The 11,222-nt window shown below is 53.0% G+C and overlaps 1 protein-coding gene across 3 annotated transcripts in view; it reads right to left on the bottom strand.

The window, feature by feature from the left end:
- Window positions 1-5,834: 5,834 nt before the first annotated feature.
- The window catches only part of ZDHHC3 (zinc finger DHHC-type palmitoyltransferase 3), a 59,317-nt gene continuing 53,929 nt past the window's right edge, over window positions 5,835-11,222 (bottom strand). For all 3 annotated transcript variants that reach the window (XM_043886650.1, XM_043886651.1, XM_043886652.1), the window contains one exon: window positions 5,835-8,189. In XM_043886650.1, coding sequence (XP_043742585.1) covers window positions 7,929-8,189 — 261 coding nt within the window. In that variant the 3' untranslated portion in view covers window positions 5,835-7,928. The remainder of the gene's footprint in view (window positions 8,190-11,222) is intronic.

Here is an 11,222-nt window from a genome sequence, read left to right as displayed (position 1 = left end):
GGCTCTTCAGATTTTTCAAGGCTCTAAAGGCGCCCTGGCTATGACTGCATTACTTCAGTCTGCTGTGTCACCCAGCATCTCAGCATTTGCTGCTTCACACTCCCTGAGGCATCTCACCTCCTCATTTCATTTCAGAAAGGACAGAGTTCATTGGAGTAAACAGGAAGTAAACGAGGTCATGCAAATATCTTGGTCCTCATGAAAATCATTCCCGTCATTCCCTGCCCCCCCACCCCACCCCCCAATTTCCTTTCCACTGACAGCTCATGCTGGGGCTTCCCAAGTGGCTCAGTGGGAAAGAACCCACCTGCCAATGCAGGAGATGCAAGTTCAATCCCTGAGTCAAGAAGATCCCCTAGAGGAGGGAGGATCCCATGGACAGAGGAGCTTGGCGGGCTACAGTCACAGAGTTGGACACGACTGAGTGTGCATGCATGACAACTCATGTCTGAACCAGCCTTCTCTATGATGGTTTCACAGTCATTTCCCAACTTCACCTCCCTCTGCGCTTATGTGCTGGGCCCAGTATTCTGTAACCAAAGCCCTTCCTTCTCTCCAGTCTATCATCTGTCTGTCTGATCTATCAATCACCTATCCATCTATGAAATAATCTCTCTGTGTGGGCTCGGGGATCCCATTTGTCCCCAGTGGTTTACGATTGTTCCTGTTCTTAATTATGTCTGTGCTAGGACTGTCCCACACTTGCCCCGTGGAAGTCCTGCACAGCTGGCTCAGAAAGTGAACATCTCTTTGATTCCTGTTTAACTCTTGCCTCCCATGTCTGACCTCCCGACCCTCACTGTTCCAGACCTCTCGTGGAGACCTTGCAGGACCCCACCCCCTACCACCAGGCCACGTAGCTTCCTCCTGAGACTGGTCCGCCTGTGTCCAAGGGTGGAAGATAACCCCCACGCGCACGTGTGTCCCTGCTTCAGAGACCCTGCTTTTGATTTTCATGGTTTGTGAGTTAACACAAATGAACATTTCCTAAGTAGCTACCACTCGATAGTTACAAGGAATCTATGCACAGAGAAAATAGGGGCCAAAGAGACTACTAGTCTAGAAGCCTGGAGTTCATCACAGTCATGAATCAGGGGTGCTAGAAGTAGCATTGGAAATCTTTTATGATGGCAAAGATTTTGTCTCAAATGCCTACTCTAACCAGTGGTTTGTGGGTAGCCAGGGAAGTTGAGAATGGGCAGAAAAAGTTCTAAAGCTGGGGATGTCTCCATGGACTCAGGATGGGAGCCTGGAGAATGAAGTCAATTATTATTTCATCTTGAGCTCAGCTGCTTGTTTTCCAGAGAGAGGAAGAGACTTACACAAAGTAACCCAGTTCTGTCCATCCAGATTTCTTCTAATTCTGTGCCTGATGGTAACTCATTTTGGGGGACTGTAGTAATGACCACATCCCTCCTCTCTAGCTCTTTGGCAGCATCTGAAGAGACTCTGTCCTTGGATTCCAATACCTACTTGGACTGCCTTTGTTTGATGATGAACCAATCATCAAAGGTTTCATCACTGCAGAATTCTAGAGTCCGAAGAAATGCCCGCCTCTCAGGAATCTGTATCTTTCCAGTACACTAAGCTCCCCGGTAGAGGTGAGCCACTAGAGGCAGAAAGGGCTCCTGCCTGGAGCTCGGTCTTGGCTCGGGGTGGGTCTCTAAGACCCCTGCGGGGGGGGGGGGGGGGGGGGGGCGGGGCGGGGGGCGGTGCCCTGGTTGGCTTATTCTTCAGGCCAGGTGTACTCCTAAGAGAAATAACACCTTGCTTTTCCAAATTAGAATTTCTGAAGAAGTGATGCATCAATAGGCAATTTTATTTTTAAAGTTTTTGCTCAACTGAATCTTTAACATTTTAATTTTTGGAATAAGTAATTATTTGCACATAGTACAAAATTCTAAAGATGCAAAAGTTACAGTGAAAAGCTCCTTAGCAACTCTTTCCTGTCAGGTGTGCACCTCCTGCCCTCCCCACAGCCCCCACCTCACCCCCCAAAGGCAGAGAGGGGTCTTTCATGACTTAAGCATCAAGAGTTTCTCTTGGGGAATTTCACTTCCCACCCTCACCCAAGTGGCTTAGTAGAAAATTTCTCCCACCTCCTGAGAGGTGTTGGGAAAACACACGCATCTCCAGGCGTCATGTCTCTAGGGATGTTTGAGGTACCTTGTAAACAGTAGGCGCTGCCGCTCACCTTGGCTAGCTGAGACTGTATAGGAACTTGAGAGCTGCACTTCTGGATCTTCTCATCTTCCAGAATAAGCTAGAGGAGCATGTGTGTTCTACAGTGTGAAGGTCTTCTATAGTAATCCAAGTTGGAAGAGTCGGTGTGTGGATCAGACTCAGCAAGTTGGAGGTTGAACTTGTCTTCAGCTCGGCGGTTTATACCTAGTGCTCCCAACGGCAGAATTACTACTGACGTCCCTGCCCAGCCCTGACAGCTGCGACTGACTCTCCAGCCTGGGTCTCGTCATTAGTAGTCATCTAAAGTTCCTAGGTATTTCTCACAGCGCCCAGTGTGGATGCCCATGTGCCCTGCCCAGGACCAGCCAGGACCCTTCAAAAAGACTGAGCTGAGGCTGGGACTCCCGGCTTCTCTCACAGTGCCCCTCCCCTCTCCTGCAGCACTCCCAGCCAACTGCATGGTTGTGTATCTTTGAATTTTCCAGGACAGTGAAGCCTGGGGAGACCATCAGATTCCACATAAAAGGCATCCCAACAAAAGCTGGACTCAAGAAATTTCTCAACAAGTTTAGTTCCAATGAGGTGAAAGAGGTTCCTGCTGAGAAGACTGTTCTCATTGCCAACTAGACTTTGCCTGATGCCCCGGAAGGAGGTGGCAGCTCTGACTGGCTCTGAGCCTTGGTTGAACATTTCAGCATTTCCTGCCTAGGGATTTTTGTTCAGTCGCTTAGTGGTGTCAGACTCTTTGCAACCCTATGGACTGCAGCACCCCAGGCTTCCCTGTCCTTCACCATCTCCCAGAGTTTGCACAAACTCATGTCCATTGAATCGGTGATGCCATCCAACCATCTCATCCTCTGTTGTCCCCTTCTCCTCTTGCCTTCAATCTTCCCCAGCATCAGGGTCTTTTCCAATGAGTCAGCTCTTCGCATCAGGTGGCTAAAGTATTGGAGCTTCAGCTTCAGCATCAGTCCTTCCAATGAATATTCAGGGTTGATTTCCTTTCAGATTGACTGGTTTGATCTCCTTCCTGTCCAAGGGAATCTCAAGACTCTTCTCCAGCACCATAGTTTGAAAGCATCAATTCTTTGGTGCCCTTCTTTATGGTCCAACTGTCACATCCATACATGACTACTGGAAAAACTATAGCTTTGACTATATGGACCTTTGCCAGCAAAGTGATGTCTCTGCTTTTTAATATGCTGTCTAGGTTTGTCATAGCTTTTCTTCCAAGGAAACCTTAGGTATTAGCTTTAGATAATTAAATTTTATTACTCATTAGATTTCAGACGATCAGGTTTGATTACTCATATGAGGGCAGATTCAAGAGCTAGCTGGGTGAAAGATAGCATTCAAAGGTCAACCAACCACAGCAGCACAACTACTGGGCCAGGTCATGTGGAATCACAGGGGCACCTTGTTGACAGTAGAAATGCCCAGCCTGGGTCCCAGAGCCCTGCCCTGCCACCTTGAGTTTTGGACCATGGCTGTCTGTGGTCAGAACCAAAGGCGTCCATAGCCACAGAGCTGGCCTGATAGCCCAGGCTATCAGAAGCCCAGAGCTGCTACCCACTCGCCCTGTGAGAAGGGACCACTTCTTCAGTCCCAGTGCATATCAGCCCTGGAAGCAGCAGCTGACCACAGCCTTCTGCCCACACTGGCTGGGGCTGCTGAAAGTATCTTCTCTCTCCGCTGTGTCTGCCTGGAGTCCAAGGACTTCTGCCCCATACCTCACTCCCACCTCTCTTCCCTCCCTGAGGGGGCCTGAGGGCCAGCAGGGGGACAGGGCCTTTCCTACAGACCTTGGCACACACCAAGCCTGCGCCCAAACCAGACGCAGGACTGAGGACCACGTGCTGTCTGCTTGCCTTTGACTTTTGACAACTTCAGGCAACTTGAAACTGTGGCACCTGAAACCAAAATTCATGACCCCTGCCTGCACTTCCTCATGGCTGGTGGGCCTTCGAGGCACCTGCAGTGCAGGGGCCATTTCCAGTCTTCCACGTGGAAGAAGCCCCAGCCCCTTGGTGGTGGTGGTGGGTGAGCCAGTGGTCCCACCTACTTGATGATGGTAGTTAAAATCAGGAAACTTCAAGGAGGCTGACATGAGGGTGCAGGGGGAGGGAAGGGGGAAGATGGTGAATGGCTTCACCCCTCCTGGTGAGGGAGCCTGCCTACCTGTTCCCTCCAAACAGCCTCTGAACCTTCTCCAAGGAAGCCACAGGCTCCTCACCTTGTTCTCATCCAGATGTTTCACTCTCACTCTTAACACCCAAAACATCCACCTCCTCCAAGCAGCCGTGGGAGTGATGGACGAGCACCCCTCCTCCTCACACCAGCAGGCCCATCCCAGGCCCCTGCCCAGCTAAGCAGGGTCAGCCCTATGTCCCCCTATGCCCCCGGACCCCAGCTTCCCTTTTCAGGAAGGCCTGCCCTTGTGAACCACCTTGGACATGGCCCTAGACTGGTCATTGAATTTGCTGATCCTGTTGCTTCAGTTTCTCCCTCTCACGGTCAAGGAGGTTAAAATCTATCACCCTATACCTCCCATTCACTCCTCGACCCCCAGGAATAAAGCTGCCTTAGTGACCCTGTAGGTCTCCACTCCACTTCAGGGTGCAGAAGCAGGCCGGCCAGCCAGAAGGGCCCTGACTTGAACCAGCTCCAGGAAAAGAAGGGGGTTAAAGAAGGATGACCCTTCCTGACCTCTGGGGTAAAGAAGAATCCCAAGGGGTGCTGCCATGAAGGCTCCCGCCTAGCCCCACACCTCATCTCACTGATGCTACTGGCCCCGTATGGCGGCCTGGAAGCAGAGCTGTGGACAGGAGCACAGGGACCCGGAGAGATGGCCTCGGGCCTGCTGACAGGCTCTCGGCCACAGGAAGGTGGCCCAGCCTGGGAGGGAGAACCCCCTTCCCTCGGGCAGGGGTCTGTCCCTTCCCAGAAGGAGGCACCTGCTTGTGCCAACACAAAGCCCTTGTGTTACCTGCAGCTCTTCTCCGGGTGCTGCCCTCCAGAGATTTGCTCAAATGATCAGTGCACCTTTAACTAAACTCTGATGCCTTCAAGATGACCATGTGGTCCTCCGGGTCACTTTTCTCTTTCTGTGAACAAGCTTCTTAGTGTCTTATGCTGGGACCATGTGGGTACCTGGAGAGCTGTCTGATCCTCCGAACTTCCCAGGTCAAGGGACTGTCTCTCTATGGGGTCGGGCTTCTTTGTTCTGGACCCCGCTGGGGATGCCTGCTCCTCCCTCTAAGGCTGTAACCCCAATTGGACACACTCTGGCAGAGGCACGGTCTAGCACCATGTGGGCTGAATGAGAGATATTTTATATGAAATTTGCAGGAAATTCAGAGGTAGAGGCCTGGGCTCTAGAGTCAAGGACCTTCAGTTCTGGGCACTCTTGGCCCAAACATCCACAGTAGATGCTCCATCGATGCTTGGTGCATGAAAGGTGAGTTTTCTTCCTGCTGGAAATACCACGGGGAGAAGAGTCCAAGACAAAGGTGTAGTTGTGTGACACTTGTCTCCTGGGCCACAAATGGGAGAGAAGAGGCTCAGAGATGTCCTTAAGATGACTTGAGAGGCAGGACGCAGCCCGGGGGGTCTGGACTGGGAGCTCCATGAAGACACAAGACTCTGGCAGCTGAGGTGGACCAGAGAGCTTTTTATTCAAACAAAGAGGTGGAGGCTTGTGCCTGGCCTCCCTCCCTGCAGCCCTCAGCTTGTTCTGACATCAGTCGCCCGGTGGTCAGTTTGGGGTTAAGCAGAATATCACACTGGCGACAGCCACCATAGAGAGAAGGCCACTGTGGTTGCTGGTGTGAGGCCACGAGGCTTAAGCTTGGGCAGATGATTCCCACATGGCCCAGGTGTCCCTCCCAGGACACGGTCTGATGTGTCTAGTGTGGAGGGAGATAGGCTCAGCGAGGAGAAGGGTCGGGGCTGGGTCCCACTCTGTGGGGGTGAAAGGCCTCCCCACCCACCAATCTGAAAGCAGAAGTGACTTTGGGCCTGGTGGGTACCTCTGCCACCATCAGGCCATGATGGCCAGAGGAAGACAGGTTTCAAACGTGTCATGCAAGGACATTTCTCAGGGGCCCAGGTTCAGCACATGCCTTTGACCTCAGGCTTGGACTCAGCAGAGACCCCTGAAGCTGTCCGCAAACAGTGACCAGTGACCCCTCTCCCCTTCTTCTAACCATGGCCTCCTGGGGACTCCAGGGGTTCGGATGGCTTTCCTTCCCCAATGTGGAGTCTCTTGGGTATACAGTCCATCAAGCCTGCGCCTTGGATGCAGTAAGGATACCTTTACCTTTTTGGGTAAGGATAAAAACTAGCAGGTCTCCGTAGTCACGCCCTGCGTAGATGGTGAGTTAACAGGCTTCAGAGCCCCCCAGGGTCCTTTATATGGCCGTTAATAAATATTAAAGCTGATATGGACCCAGAAAAGAGGCCTACAGCCTGGGTGTGGATGGCCCCATGCCCTGCCACCTGCTCTATCAATCCCGGAGTCCTGCTGTCACCATCTTGTGAGACATCATTAGAGCTGGGATGAGGAAAGAAGCGGCCCCTCCTCAAGAAAGCCCAGAGCCTGGCGGGTCACTGGGGGTGGACGGCAGTGTCTGACAATCGCCACCTTTACAGAAGGCCCAAGGGTGCCCTCCCAGAAAGGCCACTGCCTGGCCCTCCTTTCTTACCCACAATCACCACAGGGCACCAACCCTCTTCTGGACTCTGAAAGATGCTGCTTCAGCTGCTATAAGAATGGGGATTGTGAACCCAGGACGCCCTGCTCAGGCCTTCAGGAATGATCATGGACACTTCAGGCTTCACATGGGATGAGCAGGGTCCCGGCTCAGCCTGGTAGTGTGGGAGGTCTGTGTGTGTGACAGGGGGCCTTCCTGCTTCTCAATCGGCAGGCCCTGGCCACCATCCATGGTTTGAGAGAGACACCCCAAGAAAGGGCACTGTCTTGGGTTACAGGCCTAAGACTCTCAGGCTGGATTTTCTGGTCCGATCTGCCCGTGTGGGTGCTTAGACTCTTTTCAGGAGGGACAGTTAAATGCAGTTCTCACAGGGGAGGTTGGAGTTCCAGGAGCTCTACATAGGTTGTCCCTCTGCCCCTCCACTGGGAGTGGACAGATTCTTAGCCCCAAGACAGGACACCTCGGAGCGGACTGAGGCTTCTGGTGTCTGCGGAACGCAAGCGGAGTATGCGTGCTGCTGTCACAACTTAGGCTTGTGCCCAATTGGGCACACCCCATGTGTAAGGCAGGCACGGGGGGTTGGGGGGTAGCCCTTTTTTGCGGCCAGGATCCTCGCTGCCTGCCCAGGCCCATCTCTGCTAATGCTGGGGTTTCGAAGGCCAGCCCTGCTCTGTCCTTCTGTCACCACCTCATCACAGCTTTAGTTTCCAAAAGCCAGGAGCCTGGGCCCCAGCCTTCTCAAGAGAAGACAGACACCCCAAGAAAGGACAGAGGCAAGTTCTTTTCTGCCCCTGGGCTGCCCTGTTGGGAGCTACCTTTGCTGGGTGAGGCCGTGCAGGCTGGGAAGCGCGCCCAGCCTGGAGGATGGTTCCTGACAATCCCTCATGGGGTGGGGAGCTCAGAGCAAGTCTCTCTGCGTCCACCCCCACCGCCTGACCTGGCCCGGCGTGGGGGAGGGAGAGGGGTCGGAGGTCAGGAGCGCGAGGGGAGCACGTGGGGTGCCCAGGCGCCCCGGGCCCCCGCTGCGCAGCGTCACTCATCGACCACCTCCGCGGAGTCCAAGTCCTTCCGCTCCTCCGACGGCTCCTCCGTCGTGGTCTCCGTGTTCTCCGTGTCTGACACCGAGGACACCTGTCGCACCCAGTCTCTGTCGCTCAGCGGCTTTGGGTGACTCGGTCCGGAGAAGGGGTTGAACCAGTTCAGGGAAAAGTCCCCGCCGAAGGTCTCTTTGACCGACTTCCAGCTGCCCCTGCGTTGCCTGCGCTGGTTCTTTCGTTGGAGGCGCTCGATGCCCTGCGGGGAGAATGGGATACGGAGGGTCAGCAGAGCGCTGAGCACAGCAGGGCGCTGGGGAGGGGCGTGGGTGGGGGGGGGTCCTCAGAGGTCTGGGAGGGGCGCGGCAGGGGGGTCTCCTCAGAGGGCGGGGAGGGCGTGGGGGGCGGGGGTGGTCTCCTCAGAGGGCGGGGAGGGGCGCGGCGGGGGGGGGGCGCTCTCCTCAGAGGTGGGGGCGGTTCTCCTCAGAGGGTGGGGAGGGGCGCGGGGGGGCGGTTCTCCTCAGAGGGCGGGGAGGGGCGCGGGGGGGGGGTTTCTCCTCAGAGGGCGGGGAGGGGCGCGGGGGGGCGGTTCTCCTCAGAGGGCGGGGAGGGGCGCGCGGGGGGGGGGTTCTCCTCAGAGGGCGGGGAGGGGCGCGCGGGGGGGGGGGGTTCTCCTCAGAGGTGGGGGGGGTTCTCCTCAGAGGGCGGGGAGGGGCGAGGGGGCGGGGGGGGGGGGTTTCTCCTCAGAGGGCGGGGAGGGGCGCCGGGGTTGGGGTGGTGGTCTCCTCAGAGGGCGGGGAGGGGCGCCGAGCAGCACAGCAAGAAGGGCCTGCCTTTCCTATCCCTGCCCGCCCTTTCCTTCCACAGGACCAAGGGTGCCCAAGATGGCTGCTGCACAGCGACCAGGCTTCCTGGTGGCAAACGGCCAAGGGGTAACCCCTCAGGCCTCTGTAGGCGTGAGCTGCACCCCCCCCCCCCATCCTAAGGCCACCTGGAAAGATGACCCCCTCCCCGAGAATCCTGGGCCACTCCCCCGTCCAACAGCAGGTGCAGCTAAACGGGCCTGAAGCGGGATGCTGGGGTTAAGGGGAGCGCAGGGGATACGGGACAGGTGAGGGCAGGAGGCAGCCGCGTGCACAGGAGCGCCACATGCAAGGGGCAGCCCGAGGGCACGCGGGGCCGCTCTGCGGGGCGAGCCGGCCTCGGGCCTGCACATGCGGGGGACACGCCCTGAGGCCTCTCCCGAGCTGCCCACTCACCTGCCTCTGGGTGTCGGTGCGCCAGGCCACAGAGAGGGTGTTGGGGAGGGGGAGAAGCCGCAGGAGTTAAAGGCGCAGCCAGGCCGGACCCACAACACCCTCTACCCCCACCGGGGCGCTGCCCGCTCCGCCTCTTCTGGAGCCAAGTATTCTGCCAGGGACAACGGTCTGGCACCGGTCCTGCCCACGGATAGTGCTTTCCACCTCGGAAGGACCTCTGAGTACCCAGTTCTAGATTTTCTCTTCCACCTAGGACCCTTACCGAACCGGCCCAGTCCTCTCTGTTGTGAAGGAGAGACACACGCACCGGCTGAGATCGTTCTATGTCTGAGTCACTGCCTCTCCAGCACTCTTTTAGTTAATGGTATCCTATCAGCTAATGGTCTTGTATCAATAAAAGTTCCAAGTTTCTATACTGTATTATGGTTTTCTAAAATGTTTACATTTGGAAAGACTGAAAGGCATATGGGAGCTCTTTGTGTACTATTTTTACCATTTTCTTGATTAAATCTGAAATTATGTCTCAGTAAAAAGGTAAAAAAAATCTGAGACACCATGATTTAGGCAATATAGTCTTGAATGCAGAATTACAATAATGAGAACTCAAAAACAATCAAAATGTCCAATAATGATGGCTAAGTAAATTTTCTATATGTTTTTCTATAAGCAGAACACTAATGCAGTTAATAAAAGTGGCATCAACAAGGGCTTAATTTCCAAAATATACAAACAGCTCACTCATACAACTCAATGACAAAAATACCAAACAACGCAATTGAGAAATGGACAGAAGGCCTAAGCAGACATTTCTCCAAAGAAGTATATCTTTGCCTATATTTTTTGGCAAGTATATATTTGCCTATTGCCTATATCAGATAGCCAATAGGCACATGAGAAGATGCTCATTATTGCCAGTTACTGGAGAAATGCAACTCAAAACTAGAATGAGGTGCCACCTCACATGGGTCAAAATGACCATCATCAAAAAGCCTACAAATAATAAATGTTGCAGAGAGTGTGGAGAAAAGGGAACCCTCCTACACTGTTGGTGGGAATGTAAATTGGTGCAGCCGCTATGGAAAACGGTATGGAGGTTCCTCAAAAAACTAAAGAGAGTTGCCATATGATGCAGCAATCCCACTCCTGGACTTATACCCAGACAAAACTATAATTTGAAAACATACATGCACCCCTATGTTTAGAGAAGCACTATTTACAATAGCCAAGACATGGAAACAACCTATATGTACACACACACACACAAACACACACACACACACTGGACTGTTACTCAGCCATAAAAAAGAATGAAATAATGCTATTTGCAACTACATGCATGGACCTAGAGATTATTATACTAAAGGGAAGTAAGTCAGAATGACAAATACTATATGGTATCACTTACATACAGAATCTAAAATACAATACAAATGAGTGTATCTACAAAACAGAAACAGACTCACAGATACAGAGACTTGGGGTTGCCAAGGGAAAGGAAAGGTGAGTGTGGGAAGAACTGGAACTTTGGGATTAGTAGATACAAACTATTATATATAGAATGGATAAACAACAAGGTCCCACTGTACAGCAGAGGGAACTGTATTCAATTTCCTGTGATAAACCATAATGGATAAGAATGTAAAAAAGAATATACATATGTATTGATATAATTGAATCACCCTGCTGTACAGGGAAATTAATGCAACACTGTAAACCAACTATACTTCAATAAAAATTCTAAACAAGTGGCATTGATACAGGTTTACACACACCGGAAATTCTTGTCCATGTGGTGACAAGGAAAGAAAGCAAAGTTGCATGTGACATCATCATGGGATCTGGGGTTTGAGAATGGGATTTTAATTTCTGTTTCAGGTTTTCACCAATGAACAGGGGTGACTTTTATAATGAGAATGAGAAAGCTGTGTCAGGAAATGGACCATGTAGACCCAACTCTTGAGGGAGGCTCATGTGGGTCTGGGGCACAGGATGCCATGATATTCACAATCTGGTCCCTCGCCAGGCCTCCCTCC

The sequence above is a fragment of the Cervus elaphus genome, chromosome 24 (assembly GCF_910594005.1).
Source record: "Cervus elaphus chromosome 24, mCerEla1.1, whole genome shotgun sequence".
NCBI lineage: Eukaryota > Metazoa > Chordata > Mammalia > Artiodactyla > Cervidae > Cervus > Cervus elaphus.
The sequence above is the reverse complement of the archived record's forward strand: the minus strand, read 5'-3'. Positions and strand labels throughout refer to the sequence as shown.